Genomic DNA, 17,543 nt, shown 5'->3' on the forward strand with positions numbered 1-17,543 from the left:
GGAAATCTCTTCTAGACGACGGAATCTGCTCTCCCGCATTGGACCGCTATTGGACGGCTGCATTCACTTTTGGTAGGGCGGAAAGAGAAGTAAGTCATTTTATATTCTACAAATTTACGTTTGAAACCCACCTATTTTGAGGATATTTTAAAATATACCCTTTAACTTTATAAAAATATTAAAAGAAAACATTCGAGGGTGTGGCTTTTCACGGCCTCTTGTTTTTGTCTAATGATGAATTAAATTTTTATAATATATTTTTAGTTTTCAAAAACAAATTATAAATTCAGTTTACAATCTCCATACTTTATGAAATAAATTTGTTGCTGAGGGTGTGGCTTTTCACTGCCTCTAGTCATTTTGCATTTATAGAATTAAACTTCATTTGTTTTTATCTAACGATGGATTATAGATATATAAGAATTAGCTTTATTTTTTCATAGCTTGAAAATTAAAAAACTAATGAAACTCAGAAAATGACATTCTAATTTTTATTTTTATTTTTATTTTATCTAACGGGTGGAATAAGGCATCATATTTAATTTTTAATTGATTACATAAATTTTAAAAAGTTGACATATTTAATTTTCATTAATATAGTTTTTTATTTTAATAATATTAAATTATTTGATGTTTTTTTTTTTGTATATAGAGATGTTTAAGTTATTTGGAATCAACGTATTTGCTCGAGATGAAGATACTTCTATCAAGAATTCGCCATTTTCCACCAAACAGGTTATATACTTCTACCACATAATGAAGTTTTATATTTTTCTTATAAACTAAAACACTTAAAATTCAATTTTAGATGTTCAAGTCTCGTGAGGAATTGTTTGAGTGGACACAAAACAAAGCACGCTCTCTAGGATATGTCATTATCAATAAAAGATCAAAGGCATATGTCAACAACTTCGTGTATAAAGTCATACTTATGTGTGATCGTGGGGGTGAATATAAAGCTACTAACACGGTTAGAGCATCTGGAACCAGAAAGACTAATTGTAAGTTTGAACTGGAAGGAAAGTATTCAAAAGAACATAATAAATGGAGGCTGAGGGTAATATGTGATGATCATAATCATCCGCCTGCACAACATATGGAGGGTCATCCATATGTAAGACGGTTATCTGTTGACGAGACTCGTTTGGTGGAAGATCTAACAAGAAAGAACTTGGCGCCACGTGATATTCTGTCAACCTTAAAGGCGCAAAACGAAAATAATGTATCGGTAGCTCAAACAATATATAACGCACAACAAAAGATCCGCAGACGCGAGCAAGCAGGAAAAACTCCAATGCAGGTTCTTATGTCCCTTTTGCACACCAATAATTATTTGTATGAGCTTACTACAGGCGATTCAAATGAGTTGGAGAATCTATTTTTCGTCCATCCAACGTCTTGGAAGATATGGCGTGCATTTCCACATGTGTTGATGATAGATGCCACCTACAAAACGAACAAATATAATAAGCCGCTTGTAGAAATTGTTGGTATGACCTCAACTCGGAAGACATTCTCTGTAGGTTTTGCCTTTATAGATAGAGAAAAAGAGGCCAACTATACTTGGGTGTTAAATTGTGTAAAGTCAATACTCGATAAGTGTATGCACCCACGTGTAATAATCACAGACAGAGAGTTGGCACTCATCAATGCATGTCAAACAGTGTTTCCGGATGCAGCACGGTTACTTTGTAGATGGCATATTGAGCAAAACATTTTAAAAATTTCCAGCAAGATCATAACATTGGATGACGACCGTGACTCTTTTAGAGTACTGTGGAAATTACTAGTTGAGTCTCCAACATTGATGACATACACGGAAAACTACAAACGACTACAATCAATGTTGATAAATTATCCACGTAAGTTTGTTTATTAACTATATTTCTAAATCACAACCTTCATATTATTGTTTATGTACTTATTTTGTTTATTTAATTTACTTCATAGGTGTTATGAGATACATAGATGATACATGGTTAAATAAGTACAAGGAAATGTTTGTGTCTGTTTGGGTTGATCAACATCTCAATTTTGGAAACAACACGACCAATAGAGCGGAGAGTCAACATTCCAAGTTAAAGAAAATTTTAAACTCTTCAAACTCTAATCTTGATAAATTCGTGCAACGGATTAATCAAGTCGTGCAATCACAACTTACTTCGATCTATGAAAGCTTTGAAAATAGCTTGACTGTTCGCTACAATCACCATAACTTATCGTGTTTCCAATTGTTGCGGGGCCATGTTTCAAACGAAGCTTTAGATATAATATTAGGAGAGGTTCAAAGGTTGGGTGATGTAATGTTAGACTCCTCAAATTGTGGTTGCAAACTACGTAACAGTTGTGGGTTACCATGTGCTTGCATGCTTTCTTTCTATTCGATTTCAGGTTAGTATGTTTAATTACCAACATACAAATAGATTTTTAAATATTAGATAAATAATTATTTTATATTTCAATACAGGTGAAAGTATACCCTTGGATTCAATAGATATCTTTTGGAGGAAGCTTGATATTTCAGATACGACATCTGTAGTTGACGACGATATTAATTGCGATGATGTAGTGGATAAATATAAAGAAAACTTCAACAAGCAATCAAAAGCCGGGAAAATGTTTTATAGGAGAAAGCTAGAAGAGATATATGATCCGCATAAAACTGATGTTGGAGAACCTACGGTTCAAAAAAACACACGTGGACGACCAAGTGTGAAGAAACAACAGAAAAAGAAAGTCAATCCTCCAAATCATGCTCCTCGTAGATGCAGCTTCTCAACCACGTCGGAGTTTAATGGGATGGATTTAAATAAAGAACCTGAAAGACATAGCTTTTCGTGTGGGATTGACTTAAATGATGAACCCCAACGTTATAGCTTTTCGTGTGGGATTGACTTAAATGATGAACCCCGAAGACATTATCCATTCCAAATGAATGGTATTCCAGATATATTTCATGATTACATCGACGATATACATGATGTAGAAGGTGATGGAAATTGTGGCTTTCGAGCGGTAGCTGTTTGTTTGGGGTATAATGAAGACCAGTGGCTTTATATTCGAAAACAATTGCTTGAAGAGTTAGAGAGTCAATATTATGCATACCATAGAGTTTTTACTGACGGGTTTAATGAGGTATACCAGTCATTGCGTTGGTTTGAGTCACCTGCACCTCTCCGGCGACATTGGTTGCATATGCCTTTGACTGGTTACTTGATTGCCAACAAGTTTGGCGTGATCGTTCATTGTTTAAGCCACGCACAATCTACGACATGTTTCCCTCTTTGGAGAGGCCCCGAAGACTTTCAACCCCATCGAGCCATTACGTTGGTACTTGTAAACAATATTCATTATATGTCGGTGTTTTTGAAAGGAAATTACCCAATGCCTCCTACCACAGCATATTGGAATACCCATAAAAGTCTGTCTGCATCTACATGGCAAACTATGTATTGGCCGCGTTTTGATTTATACAATCAACTTAGGTCTCGTACTTCTGAAAGACATTGGATACATATTAAAGACTAAGTGCGAATGTATTTGAACTTTTTTATTATTTTTTGCATCAAATATTATTTTATATTTGAACTTTTTTTTATTATTTGTTGCGTTAAAATATTATTTTATTATTGTTGTGTCGTGTTTGAACTTTTTTTTTTTAAAAAATTGAATAAAAATATGTACACATCATAACCTAATTATTAAGATTAAAAGGATATATATTGTAAGCTTAATAAAAATGGGAGTGTTAGAATTGAAATAAAAATAATATTTTCTTTATTCCCCCTTCACGTTTTTTATTAACTATTTTTACAAACTTTCGTACAAATTATTTCACAACTTTTTAAAAGAAAATTACAATTTTTTATTACTTTTTTACAAAACTTTTTAAAATATTTTTAAACTTATTTTACATCATTTTTAAACGTCTTTACAAGGTTTTTTTTTTAAATTTTTTTACTAACCTTTTAAAACTAACTTGCAACATTTTTTAAATATTTTTACAAACAACAAAAGTATATTGAAAAATAAAAGTAAAAAGTTTAAATGGTTTGGAACTTCATTAAAAACGTTAAAAGGATACGTAAAATGTTTTGAAAAAGATATGTTGTAAAAAGTTTAAAAAGATTGTAAATTAAAATAATATCTTCAAACAATGTATTAAAAGAATATAAAAAACATAATAATTAAGTAATCATTAGTAAAAAAGTAAAATGTAATTATGAGGGGTAGGATTAAGTGGAAATGGGGTAGGGATAATTGCTGCCTTATAACAATTATAATCCCTTCAAATTCATATCGATCGTGAACAACCTCCAGATATCAAAATGTCAGACTACCTACCTTTTGAACTTCAAGTAGAAATCATTAAAAGACTTCCAGTTAAGCCATTGCTTCAGTTTAGATCTGTCTCAAAACGATGGAAGACTTTAATCGGCAGTTCTGAGTTTATTGCTGCTTACAGCTTCGACCATACTCAGCTAAACCGTCTTATTGTATGGTACGAAGAACATGTCCCTCTAACACAAACTGGGAAAAAACTTGTTTCAATTCTTGATGATGAGACTTTAAACTCGATTTCTGCACACCATGAGATTGATCCGACTGCTCTTGGGCTCTCTAAACCATTCAAGGATGTACGAGTGGTTGGAAGCTCTCAAGGGTTGTTGTGCTTATATGATTTTCTTCAAGATCCTTCTTGTCATTATTCTGGAACATTGGTGGTTGTTCTTTGGAATCCTTCGATTAGAAAGTCGGTTGATGTAGTTGTTCCTGGTGTGTTAGATATGATGTTTGAACATACTGTTCTTGGTTTTGGGGTTTGTCCTATCACTAGTGACCCTACGATTGTCAAGATTATAAACATCAGCAAGAAAATGAAACAAAGGGATGGCGTCCCTTTCCTAGTTGAGGTTTTCACATTAAGCACAGGTAATTGGAGAGTAATTCCTAGTAGCAAACTGCCTAATAAACCTGTTGAAGTTACATCGTATCGGGTAGTTATAGATAAGTTTATTTATTGGTTTGTTTTCGATGATATTGATGATATGTTTGATGTTGGTGCACATAAGATGATTATGTCATTTGATATGACTACTCAAGAATTTAGTCTGATAGACTTACCTAAAAGTTTTGCACATCTATCTTCCACGTATGTTTCCATTTCTGAAGTAAGGGATTCTCTTGTCGTGCTTGAATACAATCCCAACAGCGAGAAACAAGTTTGTGTTGTTTGGATGAGGAGTCATGGTGTTCCGAATTTGTTTACAAAGATGTTCACCCTTATCACACCCTTTGAATCAATAAACATTTTAGGATTTAAGAAGAGTGGTGGACCGATAATGGAAATGCTTAATGAAATCTGGGGGCCAGCTGCATTGGTTTTCTGTGACCCGTATTCAGAAGACTGTAATTGTACCTCGATATTTGCAAAATCTGGTTCCATTTTTGTTGACTCATACAAGGAGACCCTACTTTTGCTTGATAAGGATTCAAGTGTTTATTCTATCAATAACTGAAGACAAGTCGTTGGTTGCATTGAAAAACGTGGAGCAAACAAGCGATTCGTTTTTTCGAGAGAGGATTAAGTTAAGGGAAATGGAATGAAAAAGGCAGGAATTTTGCTTGCTCTCCATTTTCGTTATTTCCCTTAAGAAAACTTAATTATCAGGATTTGTTTTTTCGAGGGTCTAGCTAGCAACAAAAAAGTAATGTTAATCGTAATCCGTTACAATATTACTGTTGAAATAATGATATTAAATTGTTCAATATTATCATTGATGATACTTGATTTGTTCTTTGCTGTTTTTGTGTTAATAATCGGGGATTTTTTCTGGATATCTGGAAATACAAGCTTTGTTCATTATTTCATACAGGGGAGTTTGTGGAAGTTAGAAGAAACATGCGGGTCTTCTGTAAATTTCCAGATTATGAACTTTTGAGAGTAGATTTAGGTCGAGTGAATTTTACATTGTACATGGTATTTTTTTACTTGTTCGTTATGGGCTTTTAGGATATTTAATTCCTTGAAAATGGATAAAAAAGAATTTAGAATCTAGATATGTATACGTTAGTAATTTAGATATACTCATATGCATATGCATGCGTTGTGTTTTTGTTAAAAATAGAAATGTATATGTACATGTGCATGTATGTATGTGTGTACCACCAATCCATGCATATGTAGGGTGGGCGACTTTGATCTAAACAATGTATCGATACATGTGCATTAAAAAAATATGACATATATCTGCATGTGTATGTCTTTTGCACGTTATATATATAGATATCCAACCAATAGAGGGACCCACAAAAAACACTCATCCTTTTACGATCCTTTATCTATGATCATGTTTGACAATTATGAAGAGAGAAATAACACGAAACATAGGTTACAACAAGACAGAAGACTGAATGCTCTATCTCACAAGAAGTTTGGAGCTGTGTACAGAAATGGTGGTATATGTTCCCATCATCTTTTGACTCATTGAACGAAATGCTACACTGTAACCTTCTTCAAATTCAGGAAGCAATTATGTTGATATACATGTGGGTGATCTGGAAATTCAGAAACGATAGAATCCACTCAAACATAGTCAAATCGCATAAAATCCTGGTAAACGAAATACAAATACTAAGCCATTTGTGGATCAACTCAAGAAGCAAACATAGAAAAACTAGATGGGAGAATTGGTGTTGTGATCCGATAGCTGAGTGTTTTAGCTAAGAAACGGGGGGGGGGGGGGGGGGGGGGGATGGGTGTGGGTATTTTGGGGTCTTTGGTGATGCTCCTAATTACAGCCAGCGTGTGTTTGGTGTGAGTCTCTTTCATTGGGTAGACATACTTTAGGAAATGGCTGTGATTAGGTTCTTTTTCGTGGTGGTTTCCTTTCGTGTGAAATCAGGGCTGCGGGTTAAGGGACATTATAATAATTCTTGGTGTGCGTTTTTTTTCTTCTCCTTTTCTGGTGTTGCATCCTAATATGCAGGTATTGAAGAAAATTGGATCTTGACCTGGATCAAGACAACATATGTGTTGCTGTTTGGAGCCGGCAAAGACGACAAGATCATGTTTCTATTGCAAGTTCTAGTCAAAAGCTAAGCTTGCATCTAAAATTTTGGATGGTTTCTGGACTAATTGGACAAATTGGACAATTTTGCCCCTGATTTGGTGGGATCGACAATTCATTTCACTCACCTTCTGTTGTAGTAGATGATCTAAACTGAAGAGGAAGAGCAACCTTATCAAATAATTGATTTATCACCCCAATAGACAAAGCATTGGACTAAAGATGGATTCGGATCTTGAGAGAGAGGCTACAAACGTAATGGAAGGATATGGCTCACGGACCAAAAACAAAGTCATCATCTAAATCGGGGTTGGTTGCTGGAGTATAGGTTGTCCCAATTATGGATAAATGCACGGAAGAGGAAAGGAGAAATCCAGGTGCTTCGACCCAATATTAGATTGTCACTGTAATCTATAGAATTCTTGTATTTGTATTTCTATTTCCTGTCCTATTTTGATTTACTTCTCTTTTGTCTATCAAACAATTGTAATCTCTAGCCCCTGGCTAGTTTTCTTGTTTAATATAATTCATGCCGTTCAAAAAAAAAAACAACAAGACAGAAGATGAAAGTCGTCATAGATAAATGGATCACACAAATTGCCACATCTTTATTATTATTACGAAGGGAACCACTAAGATGATAAAAAAAGTTTCTTTACTTTAAACTTTAAAATGATCGTACAAAAGCAATATATATTACAAATATTTCAATTAAATTTGATGATGTGACAACGATCAATAATTGCCTACATGGTAGAAAAACGGTGCGAATTAAGCATGTAATAAATGAAAAAAGGCACATTGTTGCAAGTTGCATGGACCATGCAATTGTCCTTAGATGTTGTACAATGTGTTAAACGAAGGGACACATAAAAAGGGAGTATCAAGTTTGGTCCTTGAGGGCACAACAATTTCAATTAGGGCCATGCACAATATCTTCGAAATGATAGGAGAGAAAATGGGAGCGATTAGGAAAAAAAGCTAAAGAAGAAGATTGTTCGTAATTCGAATGAGGATGAGTCTTCATTAATTCACCGTATGGAATAGTATTGATCAAAAGCAAAGGTTTTGAATACTCTTATCTCACGTGACATGTAACAATAGATATTTAACAACATTATACATTTTTTTTTCTAGAGGTTTGAAGTTAATATGCAAGTGTTTTTTTAGATGTTTGTTGTGAAAGTGGGAATGTGATATTGAATAATAAGTTCTTGATATTGCATGACAAAACTATAAGGAGTGTCGTTATAAGAAGTCCCAACAAAATAGATAAGATTTTAATCATAAACACGTAGTACAATACAATTTATGTAGATATAAAGAACATTTAAATCTGATTTCATATTAAAAAAAATTATGATTGTTCGAAGTTTTACGTTCAGCCCTATACGGCAAAGCGTGTCGTAAAACAAAATGAATCGAAGATAAGTCGCTTATTAGCCTATGTAGTCTAAATAAAAGTCGCAGTAATCATAAAAGCAAAAACATGCATATAGAGACCGTCCAAATCTAACTTCGTATGAAGAAGTTATGATTTTTCGAAGTTTCGATGTGACACAGTACAACAGTATGTGACATAGAAATCAAATTTTAGATCGGTTGATTGTTAACAAAAACAATATAAACAAGACTCGAAGATCGCGTAAAAACGATTTTTTCGATATAGAGACAAACGAGAACGAAGCTCGTATGAAAGAATTATAATTTTTGCTCAAACTTTAACAGTGTAATTTCTATAAAAATATGAATTTAAAACAAAGTAAGAATTGGCCGTGGAGGCCTAAAGGAAAGTTGTAATGCTCATCGAGAGGATTCTAGGCATATAAAGACTGTTGAAAACAAAGCTCGTATGCAAAAGTTACGTTCGTTTGAAGATTTCAGTAAAATATATGTTACGATGACGTGGCAGCACCAGAGTGTGCCACGTTGCAGAAGGAGCGCCAAACTCTTGCACCGACCAACCAACGTGATACTATGAGAGGTGGACTTGTGGCACCAAGAAAACTTGACACGTGACAACTTCTAGAAGGCGTTCGACATAATGATGTGGACCAACAACTAGGCAACACGTGGCAGCAATTGAGAGGGGCCAGCACCATACCTTCCGACCATAGGTGCGGGGCGCCTCTATACTCGGTGCAGCGTGCCTTCATTTGATTTCTATAAATAGCTTTCAACTCTCTTCATTCTTCTACAATCAATTCTCACATCCCTCTCTAGTTTCGATTTTCTTGGGATTTGGGGATTTTGGGGAATTTCATTCTAGCAAGGTTCTGAGGCATCAAAGAGCCCGATAAATAGAAGCTTTCAGATCAAGATTCTATGTGTGACTTTCCCACTTTTCGCTAAGAAATTTATGTAAGTTAAGTTGAACTTACTACGCTTTAAGTGTAACTTATATTTATATTCATAGACATTATTACGAACTTATAAATAAGATTTGTCAGTTATTTCAGTCATAATACTGATTGATCTACTTACGAGAATGATGTATAGGCTAGATTTAGTGAGGTGTTTAAAATAAGATTTCCAAATAGTATCCTCTGTATACCAAACGGACTCTACCACCAATATGATCTTACCTAATTGTTTTGTAACATCACGATGTTGAGGTACTTTCTAATTAAACCCTATATATGAATAAATATTGCATTCTAGTCCTTGTGTATAATGAAGAGTGTAAAAATGGCCCATAGTGTTTGTGATTTTGGCAAAAGGGGTAGTATGATGGGCGTACGTTGTGTACGTTGAGCGTACTAGGGCGGACCCTAGTACGCTAGGCGTACACCGCATACATAATGCATACGTAATAAAACCTCAAACCCTAATTTTTAGGGTTTAATCCATATATAAGCATCATTATCACCTAATTTCTCATTATCTCATCAGCCTCCATCTAAGAAAACGACCCTCTATTCCAACCCTAAGTGAGAAGAGTGCTTTTTGAGCTCGTTTATGTCCTTTGGTGGTATTCTTGAAAAAGAAGAAGGTGGTGAGAAGAACTTAGAAGCAACTTGGATTTGAGATTATCTCCTTGCTAGCCACCTCCAAGAGGTAAAAAGCTCATAAGTTGTCATCTTATATTATAGATCTAACCATTTCTTCATTTTGGGCATTTTTGGTCCCAAATAGGATGATTCTTGAGCATGGCATGAGGGTTCTTGAGTCATAAAAATGTGGTCTTGATGCTTAGTTTTTCTCCATGCATGCTCTAGAAGGTCTTAAAGTGTTAAGAAGTTGAGATTTTGTGTATTAAGCACTTATTGGGCATGCAAAGTCATAAAGTTAAAAACTTTATGATTCTTAGTGGTATTTTGGCATTGGATCTGAAATTTAGATGTTAGAGCTTAATGCATTAAGCTCTTATTGAAAAAAAAAGATTATGAGCATACAATGCATGTATGTGGTCAAATTCCCGACTCCGGTCAAGGCAGGATTACGCCCAATGTAGGAACTAAGTACGCCCCATTTACTCAGCTGAGTGGACCAAGTTGACTCTTTGACCTGTTGACTTTGACTTTGACTAGGGTTGACCAAGTTTAACTTAATGGTATTTTGGGTATTTTAAGCCATATTTGAATCTGTTCAATATGTGATCTGTAGAGCCAACATTCAGAGCAGTGTGTTGTTCAACTATTTTCTGACTGTGAGGTGAGTTTTCCTCACTATACCGTAGGTCGAAGACACCAATGCTGGCCCACTAGTTTATGTATCTTAGTTATAGGATAATTATATGCTAGTACATGGCCAATAGGTAGAAGTGTATGATTATCTATGTTTGCTGGTTCTATGTGTATGTTTATCTGTTACAAATGTCGACATATTGTGTTGGGTTAAGGCGGTCCTGCTTTGTGCTATAGGCCAGGATACTTGGGGATGATCGGATAGGATGTAGGCCCTACGAGGCGGTCCAATCAAGTTGGTGGCCAGTAGAGCGGTCCGGATAGGTTGTAGGCCATGCGGGGTGGTCCATTCAGGTCGGTTGCTCGTAGAGCAGTCCAGATAGGCTGTAGGCCCTGCGGGGCGGTCTAGTCAAGTTGGTTGCTCCTATTTGTATGCTTGTTTGTTATGTGGTGTGTTGGTACTTTAGGGGAACTCACTAAGATTTAGATTACAGTACTAGTTTATGGTTTCAGGTACTTCAAAGGATCGTGGGAAAGTGAAGGCGTGATCATGCGCTTCTTCCTATTTTATGTTACTGGGTCTTGGGAAAAACTATGATTTTCAAATAATGTCTTTGGAAACGATGACTCTTTTGTAAACAATGATGTTAAATGGTTGATTTTGAAAATTTTAAATTTCTTTGATTTTTAGAGTATTACAAGTTGGTATCAGAGCCATGGTTTGAGAGAATTGGATGAACATTTGTGTGAATCCAGACTCAAACTAGGGAACTACAAATGTTTTTAAATGGTTTCCAAAAATAACCAAGGAAGGATGCAATGTGTACGATCATCCAGAGCAAGAAAGTATACCCCAAGTTACCCACACTGTTATTTGTTATGATATGGTAGAACATCATGCTAGTTGTAGGATAGAGATCTTTATGAATTGCATGACAAAATTTCCTAATGTATGATGCCTTATTTCTTATATAGTTTTCTTTCTTATTGTTGTAGGACTCTTTCAAGTCTGAATTAACTAATAATTAAATATGTTAAGTTACATGTTGCATGGGTTAAATAATTTTAGAGTGAAGGATTTGGTCCTATTGTGCAGCTCTTGTCTGAGTCCAACCATTGTAGGGTTGAATCTTTTAATCAAATATTATTTAAATTATGTTGCATGTGATTGTATTCATGAAGTAGTTAACTGGCACCAATGGAGATCATTTTCCAGTTGATGACAGGGTGAGGTGTTGATGCTAGGATACTTAGGGAGTATGTAGTACTCAAGATGTTCTTTTTAATTAGAGTTGGTAGTATCATTTTGAGTGAGTACGGATGTAGCAAGCCAGTTTTCGAATGACTAGTCCCTCTCAAGAGAGTGAGAATAGGTTGTATGAGTATCCTAGTTGTTATATTTGTTTTGGGTAGTTGTGATGATCCTTAAGACAAATATGGGTACGTGTGGAAGGTAGTATGGACCCCTAATACGGAAAGCACATGATTTGTACATGTAGCAAGTAAGTCCCAAACCCGAGGGGTAGTCTCCTCATGTGATCGTAGCCAAGTGTATTGTGGCATTTCTGATGCATCTTGGTTTGTTTTCATTATGGAATTCACATGGGGATCTCATTCTGGATCTGGAGCTGAGGGCCAGGATTGGCCAGGGTTGACTGTTGATCAGATACGGGAGATGATTGTCGTTGAGGTTTCACAAATATTGCAGGAACAATAGTCGAATATCGTGGATCAGATCACTTGCAAGCTAATTGCTAAGTTCGAGGAACGAACTGCAACTTTGCAGACTATGAGAGAGACTGCAGAGATGACTATTGGGGGAGATCTTGATGTGGATACACGACTCAAAAAGAGAATGAAGGTTCATTCAGCGATGGACAAAGAGTTCAAGGCTGCTAACATGGGTACTAGAAGTCAAGGGAGCTATGATATCTGCGAGAAGTGTAGGGGACGTTGGAAAATATTTGTATGTGATTGTCACTTGAAATAAATTTAGTCCTTTTATATATCTCTCTAAGAAACATTATCAAAATGTTTCAGGTTGGAAAAATATTGAAGATTCAACAAGTGTTTGAAGAATCAGATGTTGGAGCACTTGAAGCTTACTTGGAGCACCTGTTGTTGACATGGAGCACTTGCTGAAAGCTAGTTGGATCATCATGATCTTAGATGGCACATCTAGATCATATGTGGAGCATCAAGACGTTTATAGATCATCTATAATAATGATGGCTCATCAAAAACATTGTTGGCTTATCCAAAACTCTTTGGCTCAACAAGAGTTGATGGCTCAATAGGAATACTTGGTGGCTCAACTCAAGTTAATGGATCATCATGATCACATTGATGGATCAACAAGACTGCACATAGCACATCATGTACAATGAAGGCACGTCTAAATGCTCAAAGGAACATGAATTTCGTCCATGGTCCATCATGAACATGTGGTGGTACATCTTCAAGTTCAAGACCCATTTCAACGTTCAAGAAACAACTCAACATGGTCAACAATACTTCTGGAAGTTGATGACATCTAATAAGACAATTGAGCAACATGATGCTCATGTTGCTCATCACATTTTCAATGTTGATCAATAAGGATAAGAATTATGAAGACTCATAACTTGGATGGAACCCTAACGAAATACTAATGGAATTGGAATACTTCATCCATTCTCCGTTAAGTAGGGCAAAGGTGTCAACTGATGACGTGTCAACACCTGAATGGTCAAGCCATGTCATGGTCAAGCCTATAAATAGGCCCCTTGGTATCCATTATAAAGTTTCTATTTTCTGATCATTCCTGCTCATTTTGCACAATTGCTGCTTAGACTAGTCTTTAGAGAGCCATTTGAGAGTTTTAGTGTGTTTTATATTTCAAACACTTGTAATTGAATCTTCATGAATATGAGACACATTGGAATCATTGATCTTAAGTATAAAAACATTTTTCTATTAATTTGATTGATTCACAACTCTTTAATTTTCGCACTACTTGCCACTTGACGATTCTGAAACTATGTTTCATTATTTTCAACACTTGGACTATTCTAGTCTAGGTTTACTGAATTTTTCTCATTTCTTTAGTTGGTATCATATGTTTAGTGATTATTATAACAAGGTCCATCATCATTTGATGTTGAGCATCACATTCCTTGATCACTCTAGGTAAGTGTTCATTATTCCTCTTTACACTCTATGATGATCATGGTGTACACTTTCTAGAGTTTTGTTTTCTCTTGACATAACATAGATTTGAATGTCTCTTGTGTCATTTGTGTTGACTTATCTCTCTATTGCTCATTGATTCAACAAGACATCGACTGGTAAATAACATCTCTTTTGCATGTTCACATATCCTCATATAATAAGGTTACCCCTCCTTAGTTGATGATTCATGTCTATACATGTGTTCCTATGGTCGGGTTCCTCCAGTATTGACTAGTCACTTCTTTTAAGTGAACACCTCTTCTTGTTGCAATCATATTGGGTGAGCATTTTTGTTTTTCTTTTTTTTTTCAATTTTTTTTATTTTTTTTTGTTTTTATTTCTTCTTGATCATTAATTCATCTTCACATACCATGCTTAGGTTATTTTGTGTTGATTCTTTGATCAAATCTTTCCTGTGAGCATTATACTTATTGGTGCATATCCTGCTTTTCATACTTACAAGTCTATTACCTACACCTATCTTCTTTAAGGTAATGTCTCTTCTCTTACTCTTATGTGATCATAAATTTCACGTCTTTATATGCTATTTTAGGATCAACATATATTTTTTTCTTTCGTTTTCAACTTTATCTACATCCATTCACAATTCTATGTGTTCTTGGATTTGCATAAATAGTTGTCAACTGTTGTCTCTATGATACCTAATTTTCTGTTAGTTTCTAAAGACATCTTTATTTGATATGTCATAGTCATCATAGGCCATGACTTAGCAGTTTCACTTAATCCTTGCATTTTTTCTATGATTTAGTAACATCAATTTTTTTGTGTTGTTGGTTTATATGACATCAATTTCTTTCTTTTATATTTCAACATGTCATGTAATTTACTTTATGGCCTATACTTAGTGAAAATGAATTTGCAGATTCTTCTTGTCCATAGTTGACTCAACAACACTACTCAAGTCACAACCTTGTTTAGTTAATGCAAATTCACACATCCCCCCCCCCCTTTTTTTTTTTCTTTTTTGGAATTTAGTTAATATTATATGCTAACTGATCTCTAGCTATTTTTCTTTAACTAAAAATTCATTTCATTATTGTTTTTTCTTCTTCTATTCTCTCAAGACATGGCTTCCAAAGAAGATGGACAGACTTCTAAAGCAAAGTATTCTCAAAAGGCTTCACACTCTCAACTGAGACACACTCATCACTAATTAAAATTGAAATGGCTGCATCCAACTATACTGCACTTCTTAACACTCAGGAACAACCCAAAGAAGTATGTGTTATAGTTGAATATCTACAAAAATGCCCATTGGCATATGCAGTCTGTGTTATAGTTGAATATCTTTAAAAATGCCTATTGGCATATGCACTTCTTTCTACTTCTCCAACTCCACAATCTCTTATCTCAGAAGTCTTTCAATCAGCATTCATCTCCACAAGAGCAAGGTCTAAACAACTTAATGTTGAATTTGATCTTTTTCAAGCTACCTTGGTTCTAACTAAAGAAGAGTCCGCAGTCACTTTAGGTCTAAGCAAAATTTCTCTTAAACCTCAAACATTTGTCACACCAACTTCTGCTCAATTGTTGAAAATGTTCAAGGAATAGGGTATAAATTTAAAGATGAAAACGAACCATGCCTTTCAAATTTTGGAAATCTTGTCTTTCCACACCATGGCACTTTCTCAGTTCCGTCCTCACTAGATGTCTCTTCGGATTAGTTGGTGGACGCAGTCGCGGTAAAATAGACCTTTGGATTCTTATGTACGGGCTCTTCTACGACATCAATGTTGACTACGCGTATATTCTTTCGGAAGATTTTCTTAATTTTCTCCTTGCCTCAAAGAATAAGTTTTTGATTCATCATCCTCACTGTTGGTCTATCATTATTTATGACGCCATCCATAATAGTAATCTTGCACCATGATGGATTCCAGAAGGCCCACAACCACATTTCTTGTGTATGACACCATATCGGATTCGTACGACATCTAAATATGGATCTTCACAACCAGTCATCATTCCAGATTCGATACTTACAAAGCTGGATGAAAACAATGCTTCTCTATGCTCATATCAAAAATACATTCGGGGAATTATTTCACCTCCCAAAAAGAAGAGGAAGCATTTCGATCATGCATCCAAGAACTCGGCAAAGAAGAAAAAGAAATCCAAATCAAATCAACTACCCCCTATCCCATCTCCAGCCGTCGTTGATGATAATCTTGGAGTAGATTTAGAGGAACCCACATCTCTTCCTAAATTGGGTACAACCTCTAAGTCATTCTCTTTCTTAGATTCCTTGTTTTAAGCTCCATCTGATTATGATGAACCATCTTCTTCAGCTCCAGTTTCACCAACACGCATTCAGTCGGTTCTAGAAAGTCCAAGCCATCGTTTCTTCTTGGATTATGACTCACTTGAGGATGATAACCAAGATGATGATAAGCAATCCAAACTAGAAACTTTTCCTCAAGGTTCTCCTGTACAAGATAATCATGATGAGGATACTTCAATGCGGACGGTAGATATTTCTTCCAGTGAAGAACGGATAGTCGATGATTAGACAAATGACATGTCCATTGTCCTTTACTCCAACGCATCTACGAGGACTTTCAACATTGATCTTGATGACTACTCTCCTCCCACTCCAAATGAGTCTCAAGAAAAGGATGACGTTCAAGAACCAAATCTCCCCTCCTTTCAGCAAGATCCTCTTCAAGACGACGGTACTCCTAAAGAAACAGATGAAGCCAATACCACATAACTAGAGCTTGAGCGCATCAAACTTACCGCCCAAATGGTAGTTGATGGTATTGCAGAGATTCGCTTTCACACGTCTTCTCACTCTAAATATCTACAGAGCTTTCAAGAAAATCTTGAATGTATGGAAAAAAAATATGTGTATCCTCAATGAGAAAACAGAAGCATAGGTCAAAACACTTCAAGTCACTATTGAAGATTTTGAAGGCACAACTGCTTATATCAAAGGACAAGTTGCTCGCAACATGCGTAGGATTGAAACTCTAGATCATAAAATTCATAACATTATTGAAGCCCGTCTTTCTCTGATGAATCAGAAGATAGATGGCTTCATTCAGTCCTTATCCAATCTAGACTCCATCTATGAAGCCAAATTGGATCATATGCAGAATCATGTTACTGCTCAAGACCGTTATATCTCCACTCTTGAGAAGTCCATTGTTGAACTCACAAGCTTACTTGTTACAAGTTCAAATGCTATAAGTGTGGAGAAAGAGCTTGTGTTTCACAACTACAAGATGGACTGGATGTGTTTCCACTGTCACCAGTCAGGTAATGAAAAACCTGACTGTCCTGCATGAGTAGCAGAGGAGGTACAAGCTCAGATGTCCACCATTCGGCAGGAGATCAAGGTTGAAATGCATGAAATCTCAGGTACAAAATTTTGATCCTTAGTTTAGTTTTGAATGGATAGTCATTCGTGTAGTAGCTTGTTAGAACTATTATGTTGTCATCTTTAGACCGTATGGGTTACGGATTTGGCTTACGGGGTGCTTTATGAATCATAAAGTTAGAGTGTCCGTTGCGGGTTTGTATTGCTAACGAACATGGGGTTTCTGCATCGAGTGTCTACCAGGACTGTGTACTAAATATTTTTGGGGTGCCTTATTCGATCGATCTGATTCCTATC

The 17,543-nt window shown here is 35.6% G+C and overlaps 2 protein-coding genes across 2 annotated transcripts; both read left to right on the forward strand.

The window, feature by feature from the left end:
- The first annotated feature begins 654 nt into the window (after positions 1 to 654).
- LOC111898045 (protein FAR1-RELATED SEQUENCE 5-like) lies at positions 655 to 3,528 on the forward strand. The gene is made up of 4 exons (XM_023893992.2): positions 655 to 735; positions 809 to 1,862; positions 1,951 to 2,391; positions 2,468 to 3,528. The coding sequence occupies exons 1-4, from the start codon at positions 655 to 657 to the stop codon at positions 3,526 to 3,528; spliced, it is 2,637 nt and encodes an 878-aa protein (XP_023749760.2).
- An 800-nt stretch (positions 3,529 to 4,328) lies between these two features.
- LOC111898041 (putative F-box protein At4g38870) lies at positions 4,329 to 5,519 on the forward strand. The gene has a single exon (XM_023893991.2). It carries the CDS (start codon positions 4,329 to 4,331, stop codon positions 5,517 to 5,519), a length of 1,191 nt encoding a protein of 396 aa, XP_023749759.1.
- The last annotated feature ends 12,024 nt before the right edge of the window (positions 5,520 to 17,543 follow it).

The sequence above is a fragment of the Lactuca sativa genome, chromosome 3, assembly GCF_002870075.4.
Source record: "Lactuca sativa cultivar Salinas chromosome 3, Lsat_Salinas_v11, whole genome shotgun sequence".
In the NCBI taxonomy this organism is placed as follows: Eukaryota; Viridiplantae; Streptophyta; class Magnoliopsida; order Asterales; family Asteraceae; genus Lactuca; species Lactuca sativa.

Coding starts and splice junctions, on each gene's coding strand:
- LOC111898045 (XM_023893992.2), top strand. CDS start 655: ATGTTTAAGTTATTTGGAATCAACGTATTTGCTCGAGATGAAGATACT. Junction 736..808: donor CGCCATTTTCCACCAAACAG/GTTATATACTTC, acceptor ATTCAATTTTAG/ATGTTCAAGTCTCGTGAGGA. Junction 1,863..1,950: donor AATGTTGATAAATTATCCAC/GTAAGTTTGTTT, acceptor TTTACTTCATAG/GTGTTATGAGATACATAGAT.
- LOC111898041 (XM_023893991.2), top strand. CDS start 4,329: ATGTCAGACTACCTACCTTTTGAACTTCAAGTAGAAATCATTAAAAGA.